This window comes from Mustela lutreola, chromosome 4, assembly GCF_030435805.1.
Source record: "Mustela lutreola isolate mMusLut2 chromosome 4, mMusLut2.pri, whole genome shotgun sequence".
Lineage (NCBI taxonomy): Eukaryota > Metazoa > Chordata > Mammalia > Carnivora > Mustelidae > Mustela > Mustela lutreola.
The window spans coordinates 57482813-57509269 of NC_081293.1; the positions used below are offsets into that span (position 1 = coordinate 57482813).

General features: G+C 39.0%; 1 protein-coding gene across 8 annotated transcripts in view; it reads left to right on the top strand.

Moving 5' to 3' along the window:
* Window positions 1-446: 446 nt before the first annotated feature.
* Window positions 447-26457, top strand: part of RUFY2 (RUN and FYVE domain containing 2) — a 55199-nt gene continuing 29188 nt past the window's right edge. The window contains exons 1-11 of one of the 8 annotated variants that reach the window (XM_059170099.1): window positions 447-896; window positions 2802-2975; window positions 7059-7176; window positions 11336-11437; window positions 14655-14778; window positions 14959-15020; window positions 15715-15780; window positions 19025-19094; window positions 21841-21942; window positions 22085-22201; window positions 25363-25530. In XM_059170099.1, coding sequence (XP_059026082.1) covers window positions 491-896; window positions 2802-2975; window positions 7059-7176; window positions 11336-11437; window positions 14655-14778; window positions 14959-15020; window positions 15715-15780; window positions 19025-19094; window positions 21841-21942; window positions 22085-22201; window positions 25363-25530 — 1509 coding nt within the window. In that variant the 5' untranslated portion in view covers window positions 447-490. The other 7 variants (XM_059170100.1, XM_059170094.1, XM_059170093.1 and 4 more) reach the window with 7 other exon arrangements.

Here is a 26457-nt window from a genome sequence, read left to right on the forward strand (position 1 = left end):
TAAAGCTGACATTGAGGAAAGACACAACTCGTGTGTGCAGCTTCATAGCCTGCTCATTACAGTTTGTTTTATACTTTTCTCTCCATGTGTGATTATCTCACAGTAATGGAAATTGTTAAAACCAAAAGAGGTAAAGAAACATGAAACTATTCTAGCCAAGGTGATGAGAAAAACAGCCCCATTTTCATGACGTATCTCTGTCTTTCTAGCTCAGCCACCATCTTAACAATTGTTAATCTAACTGCGGAATAGCTTATTCTTCCCAAACTGCTAGAGCTTAACCTAGTGTCATCTGACCACGAGAGGTTTTTTTCCTTCCCTGAGTGAGAAAAAATTGGCTTTATCTCTACACGTCTGTCCCTTGACGAGTGCGGCCCTTCCCACGGCCGTCGTATTTAACGGTTTAAATGCCGTGATTGGGCTGCCTAGTTTTAAATTCTTGGCTCCTAAGACCAAGGGAGGCGGGAAGGGAGGCGGTCAGGTGTCTCAGATGAACCCCGCCGCCGCGTGGATGAAAACGTTTGCACGTGGCTCGTACCCCTTGGCAAAGCCGCCGGCGCAGCCCCTTGGTGAGAGGTCGGTGGTCCGACCAGGGCCCGGCCTCCAGCTCCGAACACTCGCGGTCTCCTTCGCGCTCCTCTTCCTCCTTCTTCCGGTCAGGCTGGACGCGAGGAGGCCGGGCGAGGGCGGGCTTGTCTCTTGCGGGTTGCAGGCCGGGTGGCCCCCTGCTCCACTCGCCGCGCCGGGGGACCTCCCGGGCGTCCTCCGGCCGCCGGGAGCGCTGTGGGCCGCGGCGGGCCTGCTGGTAGACGCCGTGGCGGCCGCCGCCCGCCTGAAGGGAGCTGTTGGCGGGGCCCACGGCGTCCCCGCCCGAGATCGCGCCACCGACGCCATGGGTAAGGGGAGCGGACCGAGAGCGGACGCGGGGCTCTTGGTTGGAGGCTGAAGGCCGAGGCCGGGAGAGGAAGACTGGTGGTGGTGGGCACCCAGCCCCGGGTCGCAATTCCGGCCCGAACCCGGGTCTGGGGCTGGGCGGGGGCAGCTGGGGACTAGGGGGCGCCCGGGGTCGCCATGGCAACGCGCTGCCGCCCCCCGTTCCTTCTGGTTCCCGCCAGGGTTCTAGGGCCTAATGGCCGAGGGCTTGTGGTCTGACGGCTTCCTAGGGGCGAAGACACGGCTGGCTGGGGGGCCGCTCCCGGGTCGGTGGAACAGTCGGGGACGGGCGATGACTTTTCAGGTTTGGGGGTGGCGGAGGGAAGACGCGTCTCAGGTTTTGGCCTGGGTGCCCGACGCCGAGGGCGGGAGAGGTGCAGCGATGTCGCGCAGGACCCCGGGTGAGCCCTCCGCGGGGGTCCTGGGGCGCCCTGGACCTTTTCGGCAGCCTTGCTGCGGGGAGGAAGGGAGGCTGGGAGGGGGGCTCCAGGCCCGGGCGAGATGCAGAGACTGGCCCTTGGCCTTGTTGGGGCTGCGACCAGCGGGACATGTCTGCTAGCCCGGGCGGGGCGCGGCCGGCGTGTAAACGCTTCTGGGACGAGGGTTCCCCCAGCACGGACCCGCCTCGGAGCAGCTGCAGATGCGCCCTTTGTCTCCTTGTCGCATCGCAAGTCACGGATCGTAATGGGCACTGTGAAAAATGAGGATTGGTACAGATTATGAAACATCAAGTGCCCCCCCCCCCCCGAAAAAAAGAGGGAATCATACCAAGCTGCAGATTTGAAGTCATGATGTGTGTGCAAATTTTTCACCGCCTAGCTTGGTCATAGCGATGTGGCTGTTTGCATTTTTAGTTGATTAGGGTGCCGCGTCAGGCTTTGCCCTTAGGTATCAGTTCAGAACTCGAATACTAGATCATTGGGACCCCTGGACTTTTGTTCAGTGAAGGAAAACCAGACACTTGGTTCACTTGGACTAGTAACCTTGCCAGAGATTATGAAACGTTAAACGGAGTGCTTCATTTTTCTGCGCTTCATTTTGTCATCTGTGTTTGCTGAAAATATTCCTGCCAGTCACTGTGGGAAAGAAAAAAAAAATAGCTTTTTGTGATTTGAAAATATCAGTTACAAATCATTTTTTTAAAAGTGCATCTATTAACTTAGTTTTTGACCGAATCAGCTGTGTGGAAGGGCAAGGAGCTTAAATGTGAAACAGGACTGCTTTTATTTCCTCTGGGAAAATAAAGGAGTTATGCAATACAGAATTACAGTTGCAATGAAAATACAAGATGGAAAGAGGGTTAAAATGAGTGAAAGAATCGAATGGCTTTTCCTGTATTCCCTAATTTTTGCGTTTTAACCCATTATGTTTATGGATGATATTGTAATCTTGGAATTGTAACCACCTTTTATTGCCAGTTTATTCTGAACATTTTTTTGCCTTGAGATTCATCCTTCGACCATGCCTGCTGTCCACCTTTTGCATGAGATCCTTAATATGTTGCTTTATTATTCCAATTTTATCTCCACAAAAACGTTATTAAAAAAAAATTTAAAAAACAGAACAAAAAAGCTTGTTCTCTCTGAAGACGTACCACAAAAGTAAAATAAATACTAGAAAATAACCAAGTTACAAGATCTTGAGAATAATTCATAAACTTTGTCTGGGGTGGGTATGGTAGTGTTCTGTGGTACCTGTGAGAGAGAGATGAAGAGAAGTTACCTAGGGGTGTGGATTAGTTAGGGAGACTAATTTGTCAACCAAGGAAAAACAAACCATTGTTGTTTTTATAGGGGAATGAAAGGTTTTCTGTATTTTTCAATGTCATGTCTTGCAAATGATGTTGGACTCCTTTCTTGTGCTTTCAGCTACAAAAGACCCCACAGCTGTAGAGAGAGCAAACTTGTTAAACATGGCTAAATTGAGTATCAAAGGACTCATTGAATCTGCTCTAAGCTTTGGCCGCACTTTGGATTCTGACTATCCCCCCTTGCAGCAGTTCTTTGTTGTTATGGAACATTGTCTGAAACACGGTCTTAAAGGTATCATGAAATTTTAAAGAACTAATTAAGTTTAGAATCCCACCACTTCCATCTTAGACGTCTTTGAATTGTCGGGGCCCTAATTATTGTTACTTTACATTTAAAAATACTGGGTGGGTTGGCTTGGGGAGAGAAGAGCCTACTGCTTTGTTTTATAATCAGATGCCTTAACAAAATGCCTAGTTATTTTATTTTATTTTTATTTATTATTTTATTTTTATTTATATTTTATTTTAATTTATTATTATTATTATTATTATTATTTTTTAAAGATTTTATTTATTTACTTGAGAGAGAGACAGTGAGAGAGAGCATGAATGAGGAGAAGGTCAGAGAGAGAAGCAGACTCCCCATGGAGCTGGGAGTCCGATGCGGGACTCGATCCCGGGACTCCAGGAACATGACCTGAGCCGAAGGCAGTCGTCCAACCAACTGAGCCACCCAGGCGTCCCTTAATTTATTATTTTATTTTATTTTTTTTTCTCAATGTACTCTGATTTCTATTTTCTAGGACAGTTGTAGAGTTATTTAAAAATTTTTAAGCTTAATGATTCCAATATGAAATCTTATTAGTAGTTTGAACCCTATTGAACAAATACATTAAAATAATTATTGAAATATAAACCTCCTTGGCCCCCTGGGATGTATCTAGAAAAATTGTCTTTTGGATTAGACTATTGTAGAAATGTAAGTTCTCCCTGGAAATGATGAAAATATTGATTATAATATAATAAATGATAATATTCTACATAGTTGACACTGATTTATTGTTACATGTAGAATTAGACTTCGGTATTTAATGTACATTGTATAATTGTTCTTTTACTTAGCATAAAAACAGTTGTTGGTAGTTTTGGATCAACTGTGCAGAGGGCTGTGTAAGAGTTTATATTAAAGTGACTATTCTAAAGCTAAAAGAAGCTTGTTTCCTTGTGGATATACTAGGAACCTGGGTAATTGGGAAGGCCTAGAAGTTCTGACTAAGGTACATGGAATTAGGGGTAAATGTAAACAGCACAAAAGGAGATTTACATAAACATGGTTTTATTAAAATGTTCAAATTTTAATGAAATGTACTGCCAAAAGATCCTTGGCATCAAAATTTGAGAAACCCTATGTGATATTATTAAAATATTCATTTCTTTTTTATTTAAGAAGTTTTTAGATATAATTAACATATTAGTTTCAGGTACACAACATAATATTTTTATGTATGGCGAAATGATCAGCACAGGAAGTGTAGTTGATATCCATCACCATACATAGTTAAAAAATTTTGAGGGGGGCCACTTGGGTAGCTCAGTTGGTTAAGCCTCTGCCTTCTGCTCAGGTCATGGTCTCAGGTTCCTGGGATTGAGCCCTGTATCAGGCTCTCTGCTAGGCGGGGGGGCCTGCTTCTCCTCTCTCTCTGTCTGCCTCTCTGTCTACTTGTGATCTCTCTCTCTCTCTCTCTGTCAAATAAATAAAATCTTAAAAACAATTTTTTTCTTATGATGAACTTTTAAGATTTACTCTTAGTAACTCAAATATACAACAGTATTTTTTTTTTTAATTTTTAAAGATTTATTTATTTATTTATTTGGCAGAGAGAGCGACAGACAGACAGACACAGAACACAAGCAGGGGGAGTAGGAGAGGGAGAAGCATGCTTCCTGCTGGGCGGGGGGCTGGGGGGGGGGCTTGATGCGGGGCTCGTGGGATCATGACCTGAGCTGAAGGCAGCTGCTTAACTTGACTGAGCCACCCAGGTGCCCCCATACAACAGTATTATCACCTGTAGTCCTCATGCTGTATATTACATCCTTACGACTTATTTTATAACTGGAAGTTTATACCTTTTGACCACCTTTACCCATTTCCTCTACCTGCATCCTTTGCCTCTGCTGACCATTAATCTGTTCTGTTTTTGTTTGGCTTTTGTTTTACTTTTTTAGATTCCACTATTTTTTTAACTGAAGACAAAGTAATTTTTAAAAAAATTATATAAATAGTAAAATCTCTTTTTGTACATGACTCAAACAAAATAGAAGCACCTAGAGGAAAAACCATATCCTTCATTCTCTTCCATTTATCTCCCTAAAGGGAATCCTTGTCATTCTTCTGGCTCTTTTCTGTTTGTTTGTTTTTTTCCTTTTGCTCTGCATAGAATTATGCTATAAGTATTATTATTTTGTGACTTTGTTTTTGTGTGTGTGTGTGGTTTTTTTTATTTATTTGACAGAGATCACAAGTAGGCAGAGAGGCAGGCAGAGAGAGAGGAAGGGAAGCAGGCTCCCTGTAGAGCAGAGAGCCCGATGCGGGGGCTCAATCCCAGGACCCTGAGATCATGACCTGAGCAGAAGGCAGCGGCTTAACTCACTGAGCCACCCAGTGCCCCTTGTGACCTTTTTTTTTTTTTTTTTAAACAAAGATGATATGTGGTTTGGAGAGCTTTCCATTTACATAGAGTTCTTTATCACATTTTTATTTTTATTTATTTAAAAGATTTTTATTTATTTGACAGAGAGACAGGACAAGTAAGTAGAGTGGCAGGCAGAGGGAGAGAGAGAAGCAGCTCTCCGCTGAGCAGGGAGCCTGATGTGGGGCTCCATCTCAGGACCATGGAATCAGGACCTGAGCCAAAGGCGGAGGCTCAACCACTGAGCCACCCAGGCGCCCCACATTTTTAATGGCTCTATAAAATTTCATAGTATATGTATACCAAAACTTACTTAACTGCTCTCCTCTTAATGTACTCTTAGGTTGTTTCCTATTTTTTACTATTAAAATTGTGCTGTTAGAACATCTCTGTGTGTATGTGTTTGTATAGTTGTTCTTTAGGATAAGGTTCCTAGGAGTAGAATTCCTGGGTCAAAGGATATCTATGAAGGGTTTGTGGATTTATCAGACATCAGTGGATGTTAGTGTTTGTTTTCCCACATTTTTGCCCACTCTTGATATTACAGGTTTTTGCTTCTTTCAGTACATCAGAAACTCACCATTCTAATCTGACAACTTTTAGCTTTTTTTTGGTTTTGTTTTAGTTTTAGTTTTTTAATTTTTAATTTTTTTAATTTTAATTTTTTTAACACCTTGAATTTTAATTTAATTTAATTTATTTTTTTTTTAAAGATTTTATTTATTTGTTTGATAGAGAGAGAGAGAGCACAAGCAGGCAGAGCGGCAGGCCGAGGGAGAGAAAGAAGCAGGCTCTCCACTGAGCAAGGAGCCCAATGCAGGATTCGCGATCCCAGGATCCTGGGATCATGACCTGACCTGAAGGCAGCTGCTTAATGGACTGAGCCACCCAGGCATCCAAATTTTAATTTGCTTTTTGGAAAACTTTTAATCTTTGTTTTCTCTTGGGTTGCAGAAACGGAATTTGCTAAATGATGGCCAAATAAAGTTTAAGCTCTTCTCTGAATTTATTTCCTTTACTTCACAAAATACCATAGGGCATGTCCTAACAGTCCTATCATAGGCTTGTCTTAATGAATCCTTGTGAAGCTACTTTGTATTGATTGATCCCCCTCACCCACCCAGCAAAGAAAAATTGCCTGTCTTGGTGATTGTCCTTGGGTGGTACATATGATAGGGGCCCTTGATCTGCAGGAGATCTGGTCAATATTAAGAAAGAAATATATAGTGATTTATGGTATTATGTTGCCTGATTTTCAGAATAAAATAAGTCACAATTTTTCATATTAAAAATAACTTTTTATTTGTCCTTGATTTATTTAATTAACTGATAAAAATTAACCTGCTAGGGCTGCCAGCCTTTTTGTTTTGGTACTGATAAAGAATAAGGCCAGTTGTTTTTTTACTTTAATTACCTGCCTGCATATTTCTGATAAGGAAGAATGGCCAAGATGCATATTTATTTTCTTTCTTTCTCTCTTTCTTCTTTGCATATTTCTGATAAGGAAAAATAGCAGGATCCTGATGAACAGGTCCCTGATCAACAGTGCTGTGTAGTGATAAGAGAGGAAAGTCTCTGAGCAATTGTATTTTAAGTTAGAAATGTTGAAACTAAATATTTAAAAATAAATTATTACAGTTTTATATGTTGGAGTTGTATGCATTACATATACTTTTTTTTTCCAGTAAGAAAATCATTTTTGAGTTATAACAAAACTATCTGGGGCCCCTTGGAATTGGTGGAAAAGCTGTACCCGGAGGCAGAGGAAATAGGAGCCAGTGTCCGGGATTTACCTGGTCTTAAGTAAGTAAGCTTATTACTTGTTCATTTTTTTTTTTTTAAGATTTTATTTATTTATTTGACAGACAGAGATCACAAGTAGGCATAGAGGAAGGCAGAGATGGGGGAAACAGGCTCCCTGCTGAGCAGAGAGCCTGCTGTGGGGCTTGATCCCAGGACCCTAGGATCATGACCTGAGCAGAAGGCAGAGGCTTTAACCCACTGAGCCACCCAGGTGCCCTTACTTGTTCATTTCTAACTGCAAAAGTGTATTTACTGTTCCTTAAAAGTACCTCACACTCTATTATCTTCTCTCAGCCTGAAGTAGTCTTCCTCCATTCTTTCCTAGTAGAATTCTGTTCTTTGTGGCTCAGTTAATATTTCCTTTATGAGATTTCTTAGTCCCTTCAGTAAGAATTAGCTGCTTTTTCTTTTATACCCTATAGCTATATTCACTCCTTCACTTCAATTCTACATTATATTGCAGGAAACTGCAGGTCCCTTTAAGATAGGATGTATCAATTATGCATTTCTGTTTCCTGAATGTTAAGCTAGTTTGCAGTAGTAAGCTAGCTGGCAGCCGGTAACTCTTTGTTGAAGACTGGTTTAGACTAACTCCAGGGCAAAGGCTCAGGAGATTTGCATTCTCAGATAAGCCATTTATATATATGGGGCTTGTGCAAATTACTTTTCTTTCTCTGAAAATTGGGACCTATAGTGTCACCTGTCCGTTTCACTAGACAAATCTATACAAAATATTGTAAGAGCTGAATAAAGGTATAAGGTGTTGTTAAGGCTAAGTTCTTAGGTTTTCCTTTAGTTTATCTTAATTCTTGTGAATGAGATGACCTTTTTTTTTTTTCCTTAGCATTTTCTGTCAGATTACCAGTTCGCTTTCTCTTAGCTTTATAATTGAGAGTTTTGCATTTTTTTTTTTTTTTTGAAAGATTTTTTGTTTTGGTTATAGAGAGAGTGAGCAAGAGAAGAAGGGGAGGGGCAGAGGGAGAAGCAGACTTCCCCCCGGAGCAGGGAGCCTGATGACCACAGACTCCCAGGGAGCAGGGAGTCCTGATGACCACAGGACCCTGGGATCATGACCTGAGCTGAAGGCAAATGTTTAACTGAGCCACCCAGGTGCCTGAGGGTTTTACATGTTGTAAGGAATACCATCGGGTTTTCTGGCTGTTAACACAACATCCAAATATTTCCAGGTTGTATTTAATTGAATGATAAAAGTAAATGGCTACTAGTAAGCACTGTCTCAGGGTAATAAAATAATTGATTTACATGAATTATCTTATTTAGTCTTTACACCAGTCTTAGAGGGTAGAGATTATTATAATAATTGCATAGATGTAAAAAATAAAGGTCAGAGGAGTTAACAGTTAATAAGTGGCAGAGCCAGGATTCAAACCCAGTTTTTAAATTTTATTTTATTTATTATTATTATTTTTGTAAGTAATCTCTCCGCTTACTGTGGGGCTTAAACTCCTGATGCTGAGATCAAGAATTGCATGCTTGACTGAGTGAGCCAACCATGTTCCTTAAATCTAGTTTTTAGAGTTAAATATCAAGTGATATTCACGGTTGATGTTTCTTATAATAGTATATTGGGTGTAGTGATTTTTAGCAAAGATAGAAGAAAAAGGGAATTATAACTCTCAAAGAGAGAAATATAAGAAGGGACACCTGGCTGACTTGGTCAATGGAGCATGTGACTTTTTAATCTCTGAGTTGTGAGTTCAAGCCCCACGTTGGGTGTAGAGATTATTTGAAAAATAAAACCTTAAATTCGCAAATGACATATCAGATAAAGGGCTAGTATCCAAAATCTATAAAGAACTTATCAAACTCAATACCCAAAGAACAAAGAATCCAATCAAGAAATGGTCAGAAGACAGGAATAGACATTTCTGCAAAGACATCCAAGTGGCCAACAGACACATGAAAAAATGTTCCACATCACTCAGCATCAGGGAAATACAATTAAAAACCACAGTGAGATACCACCTTATACCAGCCAGAATGGCTAAAATTAACAAGTCAGGAAATGACAGATTTTGATGAGGATGCAAAGAAAGGGGAACTCTCCTACACTGTTAGTGGGAATGCAAGCTGGTGCAGCCACTCTGGAAAACAGTATGGATGTTTCTCAAAAAGTTGAAAATAGAGCTACCCTCTGACCCAGCAATTGCACTACTGTGTATTTACCCTAAACATACAAATGTAGTGACCCGAAGGGGCACGTGCACCTGAATGTTTATAGCAGCAATGTCCACAGTCGCCAAACTATGGAAAGAGCCTAGATGTCCATCAACAGATGAATGGATAAAGAAGAGGTGGTACACACACACACACACACACAGGAATACTATGCAGCCATCAAAAGAAATGAAATCTTGCCATTTGCAATGACCTGGGTGGAACTAGAGGGTATTATGCTGAGCAAAATGAGTCAATCAGAGAAAGACAATTCTCATATGATCTCACTGATATGAGGAATTTGAGAGTCAGGGCTGGAAGTTGTGAGGAGTAGGGAAGGGAAAAATGAAACAAGATGGGTTTGGAAGAGAGACAAATCACAAGAGACTCTTAATCTCAGGAAACAAACTGAGGGTTCCGGGGGGCAGGGGCAGGGAGGGATGGGGTGGCTGGGTTATAGACACTGGGGAGGGTATGTGCTGTGGTGAGTGCTGTGAATTGTGTAAGCCTGGCGATTCACAGACCTGTACCTCTGGGGCAAGTAATACATTATACTTTAATAAAAAATAAAAATCTTAAATAGAAATGTAAGATTTGGTCATTTTAATATGAAAAATACACGCTCATATTATTTTTAAAAAGCCTTACTCTTGTGGCACCTGGGTGGCTCAGTGGGTTAAGCCTCTGCCTTTGGCTTAGGACATGATCTCAGGGTCCTGGGATCAAGCCCTGCATGGGGCTCTCTGCTCAGCAGGGAGCCTGCTACCCCCTTCTCTTTCTCTCTGCCTGCCTCTCTGCCTACTTGTGATCTGTTTGTCAAATAAATAAATAAAATCTTAAAAAATAAAAGGCTAACTCTTCAAAAGTTATGTTTTCTGACGAATGGTATTCATTCAACTGCTAAACCATAGAAGCTCAGTAGCTGTTAGTGAAGATTAACTTACCTCCCACACTACATGCCAAAACGTTCTTTGTATAAGAAAACATAAAAATGTGAATGATATCCTTCTCTTTGAAAAACCGTAAATATTTTGTAAAATCTGATTTTACTTTTACTAAATGATAGCACTTGGTTAAGAAGTATGGGATTGAGTTTTTTAAGGACAACCTCATAGAGAAACATTTGAAAAATAACACGCAGCCTGGTGATTTCTCTCTTTTTGATTACCAGCTCGGTGCCCTTCTAGCTTTATAATCTTTTTAAAAAATTTGTTATGATTTTTAAAATTCAGATATAATGTCACTTTTCGAAGGCATTATACTGCCTTATTTGATGCATTTTGCATATTCACATTTAAAAAAAATTTTTTTTTTTTTTTTAAGTAACCTCCACTCCCAGTATGGATCTTGAACTCACAACCTGGAGAATAAAAACCACATGCTCTAATGATTGAGCCAGCCAGACCCCTCTTGTATATTCATCCTGAGATGGTTAAGCCCATTCAGTCAAAATATTTTTGTAGAGATAATCCTCGGTATTTAGAGTCATTTCTTCCAAGGCATAAAATGGTACTTCTATGTCCTGTATGTGCAAATTTACCTTAGAGACCAAAATAGCTCCCAGGGGTTGGTTTGCATGCTCAAGCAACTGGCTTAAAAAACTGTAGAAACAAACAAAAAAACCCCAAACACCTGTAGAAACAGACAGAACCATGGTGAATTGCAGTTTTCCTTTATTAATATGAACCTTGGCAGAGATAAAATATGTAATCTGTTACAATATATGGACTGGGCTTGTCTTTTTTTTTAAAGATTTTATTTATTTATTTATTTATTTATTTGACAGAGATCACAAGTAGACAGAGGCAGGCAGAGAGAGAAGGGGAAGCAGGCTCCCTGCTGAGCAGAGAGCCTGATGTGGGGCTCTATCCCAGGACCTTGGGATCTTGACCTGTGCTGAAAGCAGAGGCTTTAACCCACTGAGTCACCCAGGTGCCCCTGGACTGGGCCTGTCTTCTGACTAACTGGTTTTGCTTTTTAGGACCCCACTAGGTCGTGCAAGAGCATGGCTTCGATTAGCCCTCATGCAAAAAAAAATGGCTGATTACCTGCGTTGCTTAATTATTCAGAGGGATCTCTTAAGGTTAGTACCATTAAATCATATTCATTTCCATTTTAAAAATTTCATTTGTATCCTGTTTTCCAAAAAGAATTAAAGATGTAGTTTAGAAGCATACATAAAATACAACAAGATGGCATTAAAAGAGCAACATGAGAGAGAAAATCATGTAGGGACATAATATAGATCATGAATTTGCTTAAAAACTGAATACCATAAGCTTTGCATTGACCAGTAGGAGAATAATTTATTTATATGTTATATTTCTTTCTTTTTTTAAAAATTTTTTATTTTTTATAAACATATTTTTATCCCCAGGGGTACAGATCTGTGAATCACCAGGTTTACACACTTCACAGCACTCACCAAAGCACATACCCTCCCCAATGTCCATAATCCCACCCCCTTCTCCCAACCCCCCTCCCCCCCGCAACCCTGTTTGTTTTGTGAGATTAAGAGTCACTTATGGTTTGTCTCCCTCCCAATTCCATCTTGTTTCATTGATTCTTCTTCTACCCACTTAAGCCCCCATGTTGCATCACCACTTCCTCATATCAGGGAGATCATATGATAGTTGTCTTTCTCTGCTTGACTTATTTCGCTAAGCATGATACGCTCTAGTTCCATCCATGTTGTCGCAAATGGCAAGATTTCATTTCTTTTGATGGCTGCATAATATTCCATTGTGTATATATACCACATCTTCTTGATCCATTCATCTGTTGATGGCCATCTAGGTTCTTTCCATAGTTTGGCTATTGTGGACATTGCTGCTATAAACATTCGGGTGCACGTGCCCCTTTGGATCACTACGTTTGTATCTTTAGGGTAAATACCCAGTAGTGCAATTGCTGGGTCATAGGGCAGTTCTATTTTCAACATTTTGAGGAACCTCCATGCTGTTTTCTAGAGTGGCTGCACCAGCTTACATTCCCACCAACAGTGTAGGAGGGTTCCCCTTTCTCCGCATCCTCGCCAGCATCTGTCATTTCCTGACTTGTTGATTTTAGCCATTCTAACTGGTGTGAGGTGATATCGCATTGTGGTTTTGATTTGTATTTCCCTGATGCCGAGTGATATGGAGCACTTTTTCATGTGTCTGTTGGCCATCTGGATGTCTTCTTTGCAGACATGTCCTCTGCCCATTTCTTGATTGGATTATTTGTTCTTTGGGTGTTGAGTTTGCTAAGTTCTTTATAGATTCTAGACACTAGTCCTTTATCTGATATGTCGTTTGCAAATATCCTCTCCCATTCTGTCAGTTGTCTTTTGATTTTGTTAACTGTTTCCTTTGCTGTGCAAAAGCTTTTGATCTTGATGAAATCCCAATAGTTCATTTTTGTCCTTGATTCTCTTGCCTTTGGTGATGTTCCTAGGAAGATGTTGCTGTGGCTGAGGTCGAAGAGGTTGCTGCCTGTGTTCTCCTCAAGGATTTTGATGGATTCCTATATGTTATATTTCTAAACTCATTTTTTTTTTTTTAAGATTTTATTTATTTGAATGAGAGAGAGAAAGAGAGACAGTGAGAGAGTGTAAAAGGGGAGAAGGTCTGAGGGAGAAGCAGACTCCATGGAGCTGGGAGCCCAATGCAGGACTTGATTCCGGGACTCTGGGATCATGACTTGAGCCGAAGGCCGTGGCTTAACCAACTGAGCCACCCAGGTGCCCTCTATGCTAGATTTATTTTTTTTTTCTAAATTACAGTTAATTTTACGAATTTTTCTGTTCTATGCAAATTTCTGTTGGGATTGGGGGCTTTAATTTGACAGGTTTCTTATTTTTTTTTTAAGAGGGAGATGGGGGAGCTGCTGAGGGAGAGAGAGAGAGAATCCTAAACAAACTGAGTGCCCAGGGCGGAGCTTGCATGGGTCTCAATTTCATGATCCTGAGATCATGATCTTAGTCAAAATCAACAGTTGGACGCTTAACCAACTGAGCCACCCAGGCTCCCCAACAGGTTTTAGAACCTGAATGTCTAAACTGTTGCTTTGGCTGTATTGTGGGCACTTTTTAAACTGTCAGTTTAAATTGAAGGCCAGTGAGTGCTGGCAGTTAAGTGTCACAGTGAAGATGACTGGAAAACATTAATTTGTTAGTTGACATCATGCTGAAGTTGATGGGAAGTCGAGTTTATAAATAGTCTAGTCTATGCACTGATCTACAAATCTGCTCAATTACAAGAATAGCTCTCATCATAGGGACCATTCATTGATTACCTTTGAAGCTTTTTATTTAACACAGAATGGATTCATCCTTTTGAAAAATGTAAATGTAATACTGAGCATAGCTCTGATATAACCCTCATTGAAACTTTTGTTTTCAGTATTAACTTCTTGAATAAATTGTAAATAAATAGATATTATAAATAAATAGATAGGCAGATGTTTAAGACAGACTTTCAAAGTATGGTAATCAGGTGTTAGAGGAAGTGGCCCATAGCAGTCTCTCTGTTTGCCCTTGTTCTCTTGGAGTGCCTGTCTGATGTTCTGGAGAATCTGGTTATTATGACTGTGGTTGTACATCTTGGTTTTCCCATTGTTAAATGAGAATGACCATACATTAAGCACCAGCAGTTTCTCAGTAATATTTTGAAGCTCAATTAAAGTGACTAAACATTACATGGGTCTTCTTGAGGAAGGCATGAGACAGTGATAATTAGTTCTATGAATACATAATTGTCAAGTCTTCTCTGTTTCTTTCCTAAGTCTCTTGTTTAAACATTTTTTAGAATGTAGATATCCATAAGTATCCTTAAGTGATGATTATTAAGAATACTTGGAATATACATATCAACTACACTGATTTGAACATGGGTTTTGGAATGTTTCATATATTCATTACCTACCTTAGTCTTCATCTCAAGATTCTTAATAAATCCTAGAATTAAAAAGTCAACTCTAATAAAAAGTTTTATAATCAAATCAGTAACAGTTACTGTGTCTTCTGAGAGTCCCAGATAGTCTAGGCCTCAGTGATGTCTCTTTTTCTTTTGATCTATATCTCTTTGCTTCTCTTCTCTTTTCTCTCAAAATTCCTTTTCCTCTTTCCTCTCCTTCAGTCCCATTCTTTTACTGTGTTTACATGGACATGAACATTTCAAAATGTTCGAGTTACTCATGTATAGAAAGGCTATTTTGAAGAGACCAAATTTGAATGGGTTCCATGTTTATATTATGGGGCTGAGATTTTAAAATTTGGTGCTTAAATTTTTATTTTAAGGTTTTTATTTTAATTCCCACAGTGAATTTTATGAGTATCATGCGCTAATGATGGAAGAAGAAGGAGCAGTAATTGTTGGGCTGCTGGTTGGCCTGAATGTGATAGATGCTAACCTGTGTGTAAAGGGAGAAGATTTAGACTCACAAGTAAGTGAAAGTGACTTGTACCAAATGCAGAGTGTTTTTAGTTTGCCCTGTTCCTCTTGGATCCAGTTGTAAACAATGCTGTTAAACACTAAAGAAAAATTAAGAATGAAATTCAGTTGCATGTGAAATATACTTCTAATATTTTCCCCCTTTAACTAAAATTAACATGATTTACTTTAGGTTGGAGTGATTGATTTTTCCATGTATTTAAAGAATGAAGAAGATATTGGAAATAAAGAAAGGTATGTTTTGTAAGTTATTTCTCATGTTGTATTTTTTATGCAGCTCTTTACAAATCACCATGAGGTCCATCTATTGATAATGTAGTTTTCTGGGTCTTTTTGCTTGTTTTTTTTTTTGGACAGTGTAGTTTTTATTTCCTTATTTTGTGTGTAGTTCCTGCTTTGTTTAATTTCGCTTCCATATACAAGTTCTACAAAGCAAAAATCTTTGTTTCGTTTTAGACTCACAAATGTTTTGTTTTACTTGTTTTATTTCGCTTACATATACAAGTTTTATAAAACAAATCACACAGAAGGAGGAGGTGGCTTTAGTATGGCTTGTGGTCAGACTTGTAGTTCCTAAGATCCATTTTAATTGCTGGGTTTTTTTTTTTACGATGCGGGGCTCGATCCCAGAATCCCAAGACCCTGACCTAAGCTGAAGGGAGATGTTTAACCCACTGAGGCACCCTGGTGCCCCAAGAATTCTTAAATATACTTTTTAATGGTTTTACTTGCTAATATTAGACTTAACAAAGGTTATATAATTAGTACACAGCCTACTGCTACATTATTAAAAAGATGCTTGAATTTTATTCTAAAGGCAAGATAGTATTTTTTGTCATTATGGCAATTTTAGGTGATGTAGACATTTTTTTGGTCAGCCAGTAAACACCTTTCCATCTGACGCAAAGCTTCCTTTCCCCCTCTTTAGGAATGTTCAAATTGCTGCCATATTAGACCAGAAGAATTATGTTGAAGAATTAAATAGACAACTGAAGTAAGTATTATGGATACTTGGATATTTTTGACTATTGTTTTAGAGGTTTTCTTCACCATTTTCAGGTCTGCTTTGTCCTGTTCCTACCAACATCTTTGAGAAAGTGTTGAGGGAGTAGAGAATGGAGTTTAAGAATACAGAGAATTATTGGAGATAATTCATTTCCAAAAAAGGAGAGCAGACTTTATATTTTATATTTTAAGATTTTTTTTTTTTTATCTGAGAGAGAGAGAGTAGAGAGAGCGCAAGCATGGGGAAATAGCAGAAAGAGAAGCAGACTCCCTGCTGAGCAGGAAGCCTGATGTGGGTCTTGACCCTGGGGTCATAACCTGGGCAGAAGGTAGCCTCTTAACTGACTGAGCCACCCAGGTATCCTAAGAGTCAGATTTTCAAATAGAACATTTGGAGAACTTAAAAACAGAATTTCTGGGGAGGGGTCAAAAAGATAAAGACGGGGGGCGCCTGGGTGGCTCAGTGGGTTAAAGCCTCTGCCTTCGGCTCAGGTCATGATCCCAGGGTCCTGGGATCGAGCTCCGAATCGGGCTCTCTGCTCAGCAGGGAGCCTGCTTCCTCCTCTCTCTCTGCCTGTCTCTCTGCCTCCTTGTGATCTCTGTCTGTCAAATAAATAAATAAAATCTTTAAAAAAAAAAAAAGATAAAGACGGAATTTCAAGCTTATCTCTTTATCCTTGAGAAGAACAGACTAGGTAGGGTGGAAGTTTATGTCATTTTCATAGTTCACAGATTCATTTTTCCTACTTCAGAGAGCTTCATATGTAAATGTGGCTGTCGCCTCCCATGGTGGGAGTTTTTGCCTTATCGTGTCAACTGGCATTGAAGCTGTCAGTGAATACTTGGAAGAATTTCTGAGATCTGTGTCTAAAATAGTACGTGCAGCTCTAATAGAAATAAAATGTGAGTCATATAGATAATGTAAAATTTTTAGTAGACACATTAAAAAGGTAAAAAACATGAAATTAATTTAAAAATACATTTTATTCAACCCAGTATACCCAAAATCTTATCATTTCAACATTAATCAATATAAAAATTGTTCATGAGGTATTTTGTGTTCTTTCTTTGTATTGTCTTCATAATCCAATGTATATTTTACAGTTATAGTACGTTTTAGTTGGACTAGATAGCACAGGTATAGTGAATAATATTTGCTACATAGTTAGAAATGGACTGTTCCATTAATTAAAATAAATAATTAGCAAAAATGGCTATCTCTGAGTGATGGGATTATGGATAATTTCTCTTTTATTCTATGTACTTCTCTGATTTTCTAAGTTTAATTCAATAGTCAGAAATACAATTAAACACTTTCCATTTTAGAGAAACTAAGAAGCTGTAACTCTTGCTTTCTCTGAACTTGGAGAGATAGGAACTATGTTGTGTCATTGTCTTTTTTTTAAAAGTGGAGTTTTAATAAAAGATATCATAGGAAATATATGTGTATCTATGTGTATTTTATAATTTGTAATTCTGAGATTATATTTCCAAATGCAACTTAGTATTGCTTATTTACTTACTGTTAAAGCTTTATTCACTTTTGGCAACAGGTAATATATTCACATAGTTTAAACTTCAAAACTTCAATAGGAACATGAAAAAAAAAATCCTCCCTCTTCCCTGATCCAACCATCTGGTTTCCCTCTTTGGGAATAATTAATAGGTTCTTGTGTATGCCTCCAGAGATATTTCATACAAATAGACAAGAATATATATATATTTTCTTGAAGTTCTCACCTTCCCGTCGGTTTTTTTACATAATTTTTATACTCTTCTGTAGTTCACTGTTTTACTCAACAGTTTATCTTAGAATCTGTTCAGTTTGGTTCAAGGAGTTTTCTCATTCTCTTTTAAATTATGCGTATTAACTCATTTATAGCAGTACTAGTGACTTACTTTTGTACATTCTACGAATTTAAAAATGTTTCATTGTTTTTCCAATTGGAATGTTTTTGTATACTTAGAGTATTTTAAAAAATATAGAAAACAGATGAAGAAAAAATTGGAACTCACATATTAGCCCTCATTCAAAGAAAACTCTTGAGGGTTTATTTTCAAAAGTACTTTTTTGATTAATGTTTTATTGATTCTCACATAAAGGCAGGACAGATATTATTGTCTGATTTAAAGACAAGGAAACTGAAGCTCAGAAAGGTCTTAAAGCTTTCAAGGTGACACAGAAAGTAGAAAAGCAGGGACTCTTAACTTTGGTCCTCTGTCTCTTAGTCCCACATCTGTTAATGTCTCACCATCCAGATACCCTCTTGCTGTTTGTGAAAAGCTCAAGTTGTTTCCCTAAGAATGATTGTATTTAAAAATGATTTAATATGAATGAAAAAATATGTTTCTTGTTTCACCTGTTAAACTAAAATGCCAATATTTATTTCTGAGGCTGGCATAAAATTTGTTTAAATCTATTAAATTGTAATGTAAAGAGCATATTGTGTTATTAAAGCTTGAGATGGTAGAAACAAGGCCTTGAAAAACAAATAAAACATACAGTAATGTCCAGTCTCAGAGATGCCGAGTGAAGTGTGTGCATTTTTGATAGCTGTGTACTTCTGGTGACTGTACAGTTTGAAATACAATTTTTTTTTAAGATTTATAAAAATGCAGAAAAAAATACACAGTAATGTCCAGTCTTGATCAGTTTAAGTAACTATGCAAAAAACCAGGTTGTTCATTTGGCTTAACCTGACTTTTAACTATATCTTTGAAAGTCAGGGTGTTTGCTTAGCTGCAGGCTGACCGGGTACCCGATGGGAATTTCATATTCACATTGTCCCAAACTATGGTGACTTTAGAGGCTTTAAGTGATTATGAAAGTGGCGAGTGGAAACCGAATGGGGCTTGTGTTGAAGACCGCTGTAAATGCTAATTAAGCCACTTAATTATAGAGTGGATATTTAAAGTTCATCCTTTAAAAGATAATTTTAAATTAAATTTTAACAATATTTGGTAGTGTTTGTGTGGATTCCATTCCTAAGTATTACAATTTAAATGTAAGAAGGACCCTAAGAAGACTGCAAAAAATAGTGAACAGCAAAAAGCTTCAGTCTTTTTTGTTTTCCTAGCCAAATTTGGTTATTCAACTTAATGAAATTGCCCACACTCAAAAATTCAGGGTAGTTGGTGCCTGTTAGGTACCATGGTAAGTCCAAGATAACATACCTTTTCTGACTTTTGTGAATTTGTGTGATTTGAATGAGTTTTTTCTTTGTTAATTTCAGCAGCACAGTCAGCAGTCTCCATTCAAGAGTTGACTCATTAGAAAAGTCAAATACTAAGCTGATTGAAGAGGTATTGTAACCCGGCCGTGGATAATTGCCTGACACAGACCGAGTATTTGTGATCCTTTTCCATTTTAAGTATGAATTCGCTAAGTATGTGTGTGCATACACACATTTCCATCATGATGATGGGATGCTTGCAATGTACTTATAATTGATGATTGTAAGTCTAGAAAAACCTCATTTTCTCAGGTAAAGTCTCAGGTAAATCTGTGAATTGTGTGAAATACTCCCAGAAATGAGCCCCACAGATGATACTTACAGAAGCTCTTCTGTAAATAAGCTGTGATACTCTTTTTAAAATCTGGGTGACCTCTATTTAGATAGTGAATAACCTATAGTTAGAAATTCCCATTAAAATGATACTGTTCGTCTTGTTCCACTATTCGATTACTTTTCTTTACCAGCAGCACTGTATGATCATGGCCATCCTTCTCCACACAACCACAGATCAGCCTCATCTCGAGTGCTCTGGTTTCTTGCATTGTCAGAGCGGCTATCTAGTGGTCCCAGACCAGAAATTGATCTCCGTAATACTGTCTGTAAAGTTGCTTTAGATAAGTTTTTTTTTTTTTTTTTTTTAATCTTATCAAGCCACAGAGTTGCTGCTTTCTGTTTTCAGAATTATTTAGGCTAGAGGAATAAATCTGTCACGAGTGCTCTAAACCCTACTTTCTGTGTTAATTAAAATTCTTATTTCTTTTGGAACTGGCCTAATTTTTTCAAACCAGGGAGCACATCATTATTTGCATGATGGCAGATGCATCTTTATTTTGATAGTTTGGGACCATTTGATAGTGTTTCTGTTTTGTTTTGTTTTTTAAAGATTTTATTTATTTGACACAGAGAAAGAGAGATCACAAGTAGAGAGGCAGGTGGAGAGAGAGGGGGGAAGCAGACTCCCTGCTGAGAAGAGAGCCTGATGCGGGGCTCCATCCCAGGACCCTGAGATTGTGACCTGAGCCAAAGGCAGAGGCTTAACCTACTGAGCCACCCAGGCGCCCTCTGTTTTGTTTTTTATTTTTATTTTTATTTTTTTTTAAAGATTTTATTTATTTATTTGACAGAGATCACAAGTAGGCAGAGAGGCAGGCAGAGAGTGAGAGGGAGAAGCAGGCTCCCCGATGAGCAGAGAGCCTGATGCGGGGCTCGATACCAGGACCCTGAGATCATGGCAGAGGCTTAACCCACTGAGCCACCCAACACCGTTGTTTTGTTTTTTAATCATGATAAGTGTATTCTTTAATCCCCGTCACCTATTTCATCCATCCCCCACCCATTTCCCCTCTGGTGACCATAAGTTTACAGTTAAGAATCTGTTTCTTGGTTTCTCTCTCTCTTTTTTTTTGTCCTTTACTCATTTTTTTTTTTTAAAGATTTTATTTATTCACAAGAGGGAGGCAGAGGGAGAGGCAGGCTCCCCATGGAGCGGAGAGCCTGGTGTGGTGCCGGATCTCATGACCCTGGGATCATGACCTGAGCTGAAGGCAGGTGCTCAACTGACTGAGCCACCCAGGCACCTCTGCTCATTTGTTTCTTAAATTCCACATATGAGTGAGATCATACTGTATTTGTCTTTCTCATACTAACTTACTTCACCTAGCAGTAAACTCTGTAGCACTATACATGTAGTTCCAAATGGCAAGATTTCATTCTTTTTCATTGCTGAATAACATTCCATCCACATGCCTCATCTTCTTTATCCATTTATTTATCGATAAATGCTTGGGCCACTGCCATAGTTTGGCTGTTGTAAATAATGCTGCAGTAGACAGGGATGCATGTATCTCTTTGAATTAGTGCTTTTGTATTTTGGGTTAAATACAGTAGTGCAATTACTGGATTGCAGGGTAGTTCTATTTTTAATTTTTTGAGGAAACTCTATACTGTTTTCCACAGTGATTGCACCAGATTGTATTTCCACCAATAGTGCACTGAGGGTTCCTTTCCCCCACACACATCCTCGCCAATACCTGTTGTTTCTTGTGCTTTTGATTTTCGCTATTGTGATGGGTGGTCTTTCATTGTAGTTCTAACTTGCATTTCCTTAATGATGAGCGATATTGAGCATCTTGTCATGTGTCTGTTGGTCATTGGGACCATTAGAGCTGCTCTCAAGTTTGTGCTTCTTTTTGGCCCTAGGTGCACTGCGAAGTTCAAGTTATATCCCTGATGAAATGTTCAGAAACTCATTTACAAGCCAACATTGGGGGTGGTGCTTGCTTTCCTTTCTTAGAATCCCTCTTTTCACTATAGGCCTCAGAACCAGGCCACTTGGTTTAACTCTGATGGTGAGAAATGTCTCATAGTTGTAATGTTCCCTCTGTGTTCTCTATTTCAGAGGGTGTTCCAATTTGATTATCATGAAGGTCTGTATCACATGTGTGATGATACACAGCCTTCTTACAGATCTTTTTATCCTTATACAGGACTTTACAGTCTTACTGTTTCATGACACTTTGTATTCAGAACATATTTAAATCAGATATGCATGATAGGTTTTAACATATATTTTGACTAATAAGAGGAAATGCTTAAAAAAAGAGGAAATGCTAGAAATAAGAGCTCAGTTTTTTTTTTATTAGTATCTTAGGATAATAGTTTTTTTTTATGAAAGCTTCTGTAGATGTGAGACATTTGACTAGTTTAAGCTTTTATATTCTATTGTTTATAGCAATGAACATAACCAAACATAAAGCAAGTATAAGTAAAGATGTTTAAAATCTTTTTTCTTGTCCCTGTTTCATAATCTTTAGTTAGCAATAGCAAAAAATAATATCATTAAACTCCAAGAAGAAAATCATCAATTACGAAGTGAAAATAAATTGATTTTAATGAAAACACAGCAGCACCTGGAGGTACGTATGGACTAATTGCAAACAGACTGTCTTGTGTCAGAAATTGCCGCTTTTGGGAACTTTTGCATATACTGGATATTTATTTCTGTGCTGTATTGATAGTAGTGATTATACAGTAAAAGGCTTGTTGTTTTCTTCCTAGGTTACCAAAGTGGATGTGGAAACTGAGCTTCAGACATATAAGCATTCTCGGCAGGGGCTGGATGAAATGTACAACGAAGCCAGAAGGCAGCTTCGAGATGAATCTCAGTTAAGACAGGTAGTTCACATTAGCAAAATAATCATCATCATCATAATTTACCTTTAAGCATCACTTAAAATCTTTTTAAAAAAATTCTTTTAAGACTTTTTTTTTAATGTGATAGAGACAGAGTGAGAGAGCACAAGTTGGGTGAGGTTCAGAGGAAGAAGCAGACTCTCTGCTGAGGAGGGAGCCCTATGTGGACCTTGATCCCAGGACTCTGGGATCATGACCTGAGCCAAAGCAGACACTTAAGCTGACTGAGCCACCCAGGCACCCCTTAAAATCTCTTTTTCAGCCTTATCTTTCTTGCTGTGGGATAGAAATCTCACTCCCTTACAACCCCTTCAAATTCTTTACGTTCTCATTTTATCAAGTGTTTTTAAAGTGGTTTTAAACTCTGAAATGAATGATTGTGACCAGCATTAGAAAACCAAAATTGAATAGAATGATAGATTCAAATAGGACTAAAATGATATTAAAAAATTTTTTTAAAGATTTTATTTATTTGAGAGTGAAAGCGAGAGGTCACAGAGGAGGGAGAGGGAGAAACAGACTTGCCACTGAGCAGAGAGCCTGACGAGGGGCTTGGTCTCAGGACCCTGAGATCATGAACTGAAGGCAGACGGTCAACTGACTGAGCCCCTCAGGCGCTCCAGATCATATTTAAAGTTAACTTATTTGGGGGTTACCTGGCTGGCTCAGTTGGTAGAGCACACAACTCTTGATCTTGGGGTAATTTCCAGCCCCATGTTGGGCATAGAAGTTACTTCTAAAAAAATGGATGGGGTACCTGGGTGACTCAGTCAGTTGAGCGTCAGACTCTTGATTTTAGGGCAGGTTGTGATCTCAGGGTGGAGAAGGAGCCCTGCAATGAGCTGTGTGCTCAGTGCAGAGTCTGCTTGGGATTCTCTCTCTCCCTCTCCCTGACCCCTTCCCAGCTTATCCTCGCTCGCTCGCTTTCTCTTGCTCTGAAATAAATTAATAAATAAAATCTTTTAAAAAATGAACGAATTTTTTAATTCAAATTGATCTAATGCCTACAGCAAAATGGGTTATAACATAAATACCTGTGTAATCACCACCCAGATCAAGAAGAGACTTTCCATCTTGCCAGCCTTTCCATCCCTTTTTCTGTTTGTTTTTAATATTAGGAAACTTCTTTTTGTTTTGATGTAAAAAATTAATTTAGTTCTATTTAAATTCAATTGAGGGGCTCCTGGGTGGCTCAGTAGTTAAGTATTTGCCTTCGGCTCAGGTCCTGATCCCAGAGTCCTGGGATCAAGCCCCGCATTGGGCTCCCTGCTTGGCAGTCAGCCTGCTTCTCCTCCTCCTTCTCCCCCTCCCCCTGGTTATGTTCCCTCTCTCGCTGTGTCTCTCTCTGTCATATAAAATCTTTTTTTAAAAAATTTCACTTGAACATGTAGTTTATTATTTGTTTCAGAGGTAGAGGTCAGTGATTCATCAGGAGTATATAACACCCAGTGCTCAGCACATCACATGCCCCCCTTCATGCCCATCATCAGGTCACCTCATCGCCCCACCCCCAATGTAAAATTCTTTAAGAGAAGAAATTAAAACTGTGAAGTGGGGTTTTTGAGTTATCTTTGGCCTTCACTTGTATGGACTACTTTATTTTTGTGTGTGTGTGTGTGTGTGTGTGTGTGTGTGTGTGTGTGTTTTAAGTTTTATTTATTTAGGTAATATCTATACCAGTGTGGGGGCTAGAGCTCATGACCCCAAGATCAAGAGTTGTGTGTTCTTCCAACTGAGCCAGCAAGGCACCCCCAGACTACTTTATTTCTTTGATTAAGGAAAATTAATCCTGACGTTTTGAGGCATAAAAATATTTAATTTTTTAAAAAAATTTATTTATTTGACAGAGATCATAAGTAGGCAGAGAGGCAGGCAGAGAGTGAGAGGGGGAGCCACCCAGGTGCCCCTAATTTTTGAACCAGTAGAATAGTGATAATTAACAGTATCTAGAAAATGCTTTTATTTTCACAAAATACACAGTTGAAAGTATTTAGTGTTTTATTGTTATACAACCTGGTTGATTCCCTCTAGTGGGGCTTAAACCTCAAAGAGTAGTCTATGTATCTTTTAAAAAAATTTTTAAATTAATAAACTTTATTTTTTCAAGTAGGTTCATAGCAAAATTGCGTGGAACTTTATTTTTTTTTAAGAGTGGTCTACGGGCTTTAAAAAAAAAAGGAGGGGTGCCTGGGTGGCTCAGTGGGTTAAAGCCTCTGCTTTTGGTTCAGGTCATGATCTCGGGGTCCTGGGATCAAGCCCCACATCAGGCTCTCTGCTCAGCCAGAGCCTGCTTTCCTTCCTCTCTCTCTGCCAGCCTCTCTGCCTACTTGTGATCTCTGTCAAATAAATAAATAAAATCTTTAAAAAAAAGGGGGGGGTGCGCTTGGGTGGTTCAGTGGGTTAAAGCCTTTGCCTTTGGCTCAGGTCATGATCTCAGGGTCCTGGGATCGAGCCCTGCATCGGGCTTTCTGCTCAGTGGGGAGCCTGCTTCCTCCTCTCTCTCTCTGCCTGCCTCTCTGCCTACTTACTTGTGATCTCTGTCAAATAAATAAATAAAATCTTAAAAAAAAAAAAAAGAGGGATATGGGGACTCTTGGGTGGCTCTTTGGTTAAGTATCTGCCTTTGGGTCAGGTCATGATCTCAGGGTCCTGGGATCGAGCCCCGCATCGGGCTTTCTGCTCTGTGGGGAGCCTGCTTCCTCCTCTCTCTCTCTGCCTGCCTCTCTGCCTACTTGTGATCTCTGTCTGTCAAATAAATAAATAAAATCTTAAAAAAAAAAAAAAAAAAAAAGAGGTCTATGGGGACTCTTGGGTGGCTCTTTGGTTAAGTATCTGCCTTTGGGTCAGATCATGATCCCAGGGTCCTGTGGTCGAGTCTCTCTTCTGGTTCCTTGCTCAGGAGGAAGCCTACTTTTTCCTCTGCCTGTTGCTGTCCTTGCTTGTGCTGTCTCTCTGACAAATAAATAAAATAAAATCCTTAAAAAATAAAAAGATATATATCTAGTGACATGAAACCATTAAAAGAAAAAAAAGACTAGTCTACATAGTGATTAAAAAACTCTTTGTGTTCTCATTAACTGTCTTGTGTCTGACTTTTGACATCCCGAAGTGGTATGTGAATTGAGGATGTGTTGAAATTTCAGGATGTGGAAAACGAGCTAGCGGTACAAGTTAGTATGAAACATGAAATTGAACTTGCTATGAAGTTGTTGGAGAAAGATATCCATGAGAAGCAGGATACTCTGATAGGCCTTCGGCAACAACTAGAGGAAGTTAAAGCAATTAACATAGAAATGTATCAAAAGTTGCAGGTAAGGATCTTTTTTTTTTTTTTTTTTTTGTAATTTTTATTTAAATTCTAGTTGCATTAACCTGCAGTGGAGTAGAAATCAGTGATTCATCACTTATATACAACATCCAGTGCTCAAGTGCCTTCCTTAATACCCATCACCCTTCTAGCCCATCCTGCACCCACCTCCCTCCAGCAACCTTACATTTGTTCTCTGTCATTAAGAGTGTCTTATGGTTTCTCTCTTTATTTCTTACCCCCTCCCATATGTTTATCTGTTTTGTTTCTTAAATTACACATATGAGTGAAATGATACAGTATTTGTCTTTCTCTAACTTATTCCACTTAGTATAGTACACTGTAGCTCCATCCATGTTCTTGCAAATGTCAAGATGTCTTTTTTGATGGCTGAGTCATATATTCCATTATATATATACACACACATACATGCATATATATACACCACATCTTTATTCACTCATAGATCAGCAGACATTTGGGCTCTTTCCATAGTTTGATACATTGTTGATAATGCTGTTATAAACATCAGGGTGCATGTACCCCCTTCAACTCTGTATTTTTGTATTCTTTGTGTAAATACCTAGTAGTGCAATTGCAGGATCGTAGGGTAGTTCTATTTTTAACTTTCTGAAGAACCTCCGTACTGTTTTCCAGAGTGGCTGTACCAGTTTGCATTCCCACCAACAGTGCAAGGGGTTCCCCTTTTTCCGCATCCTCGCCAACACCTGTTGTTTCTTGTGTTGTTAGTTTTATCCGTTTTGACGGATGTGAGGTGGTACCTTATTGTGGTTTTGATTTGTATTTTCTGATGATGAATGATGTTCAGCATCTTTTTATGTGTCTGTTAGCCATCTGGATATGTTCTTTAGAAAAGTGTCTATTCATGTTTTCTGTTCATTTTGTAACTGGATTATTTTGGGGGGGCATT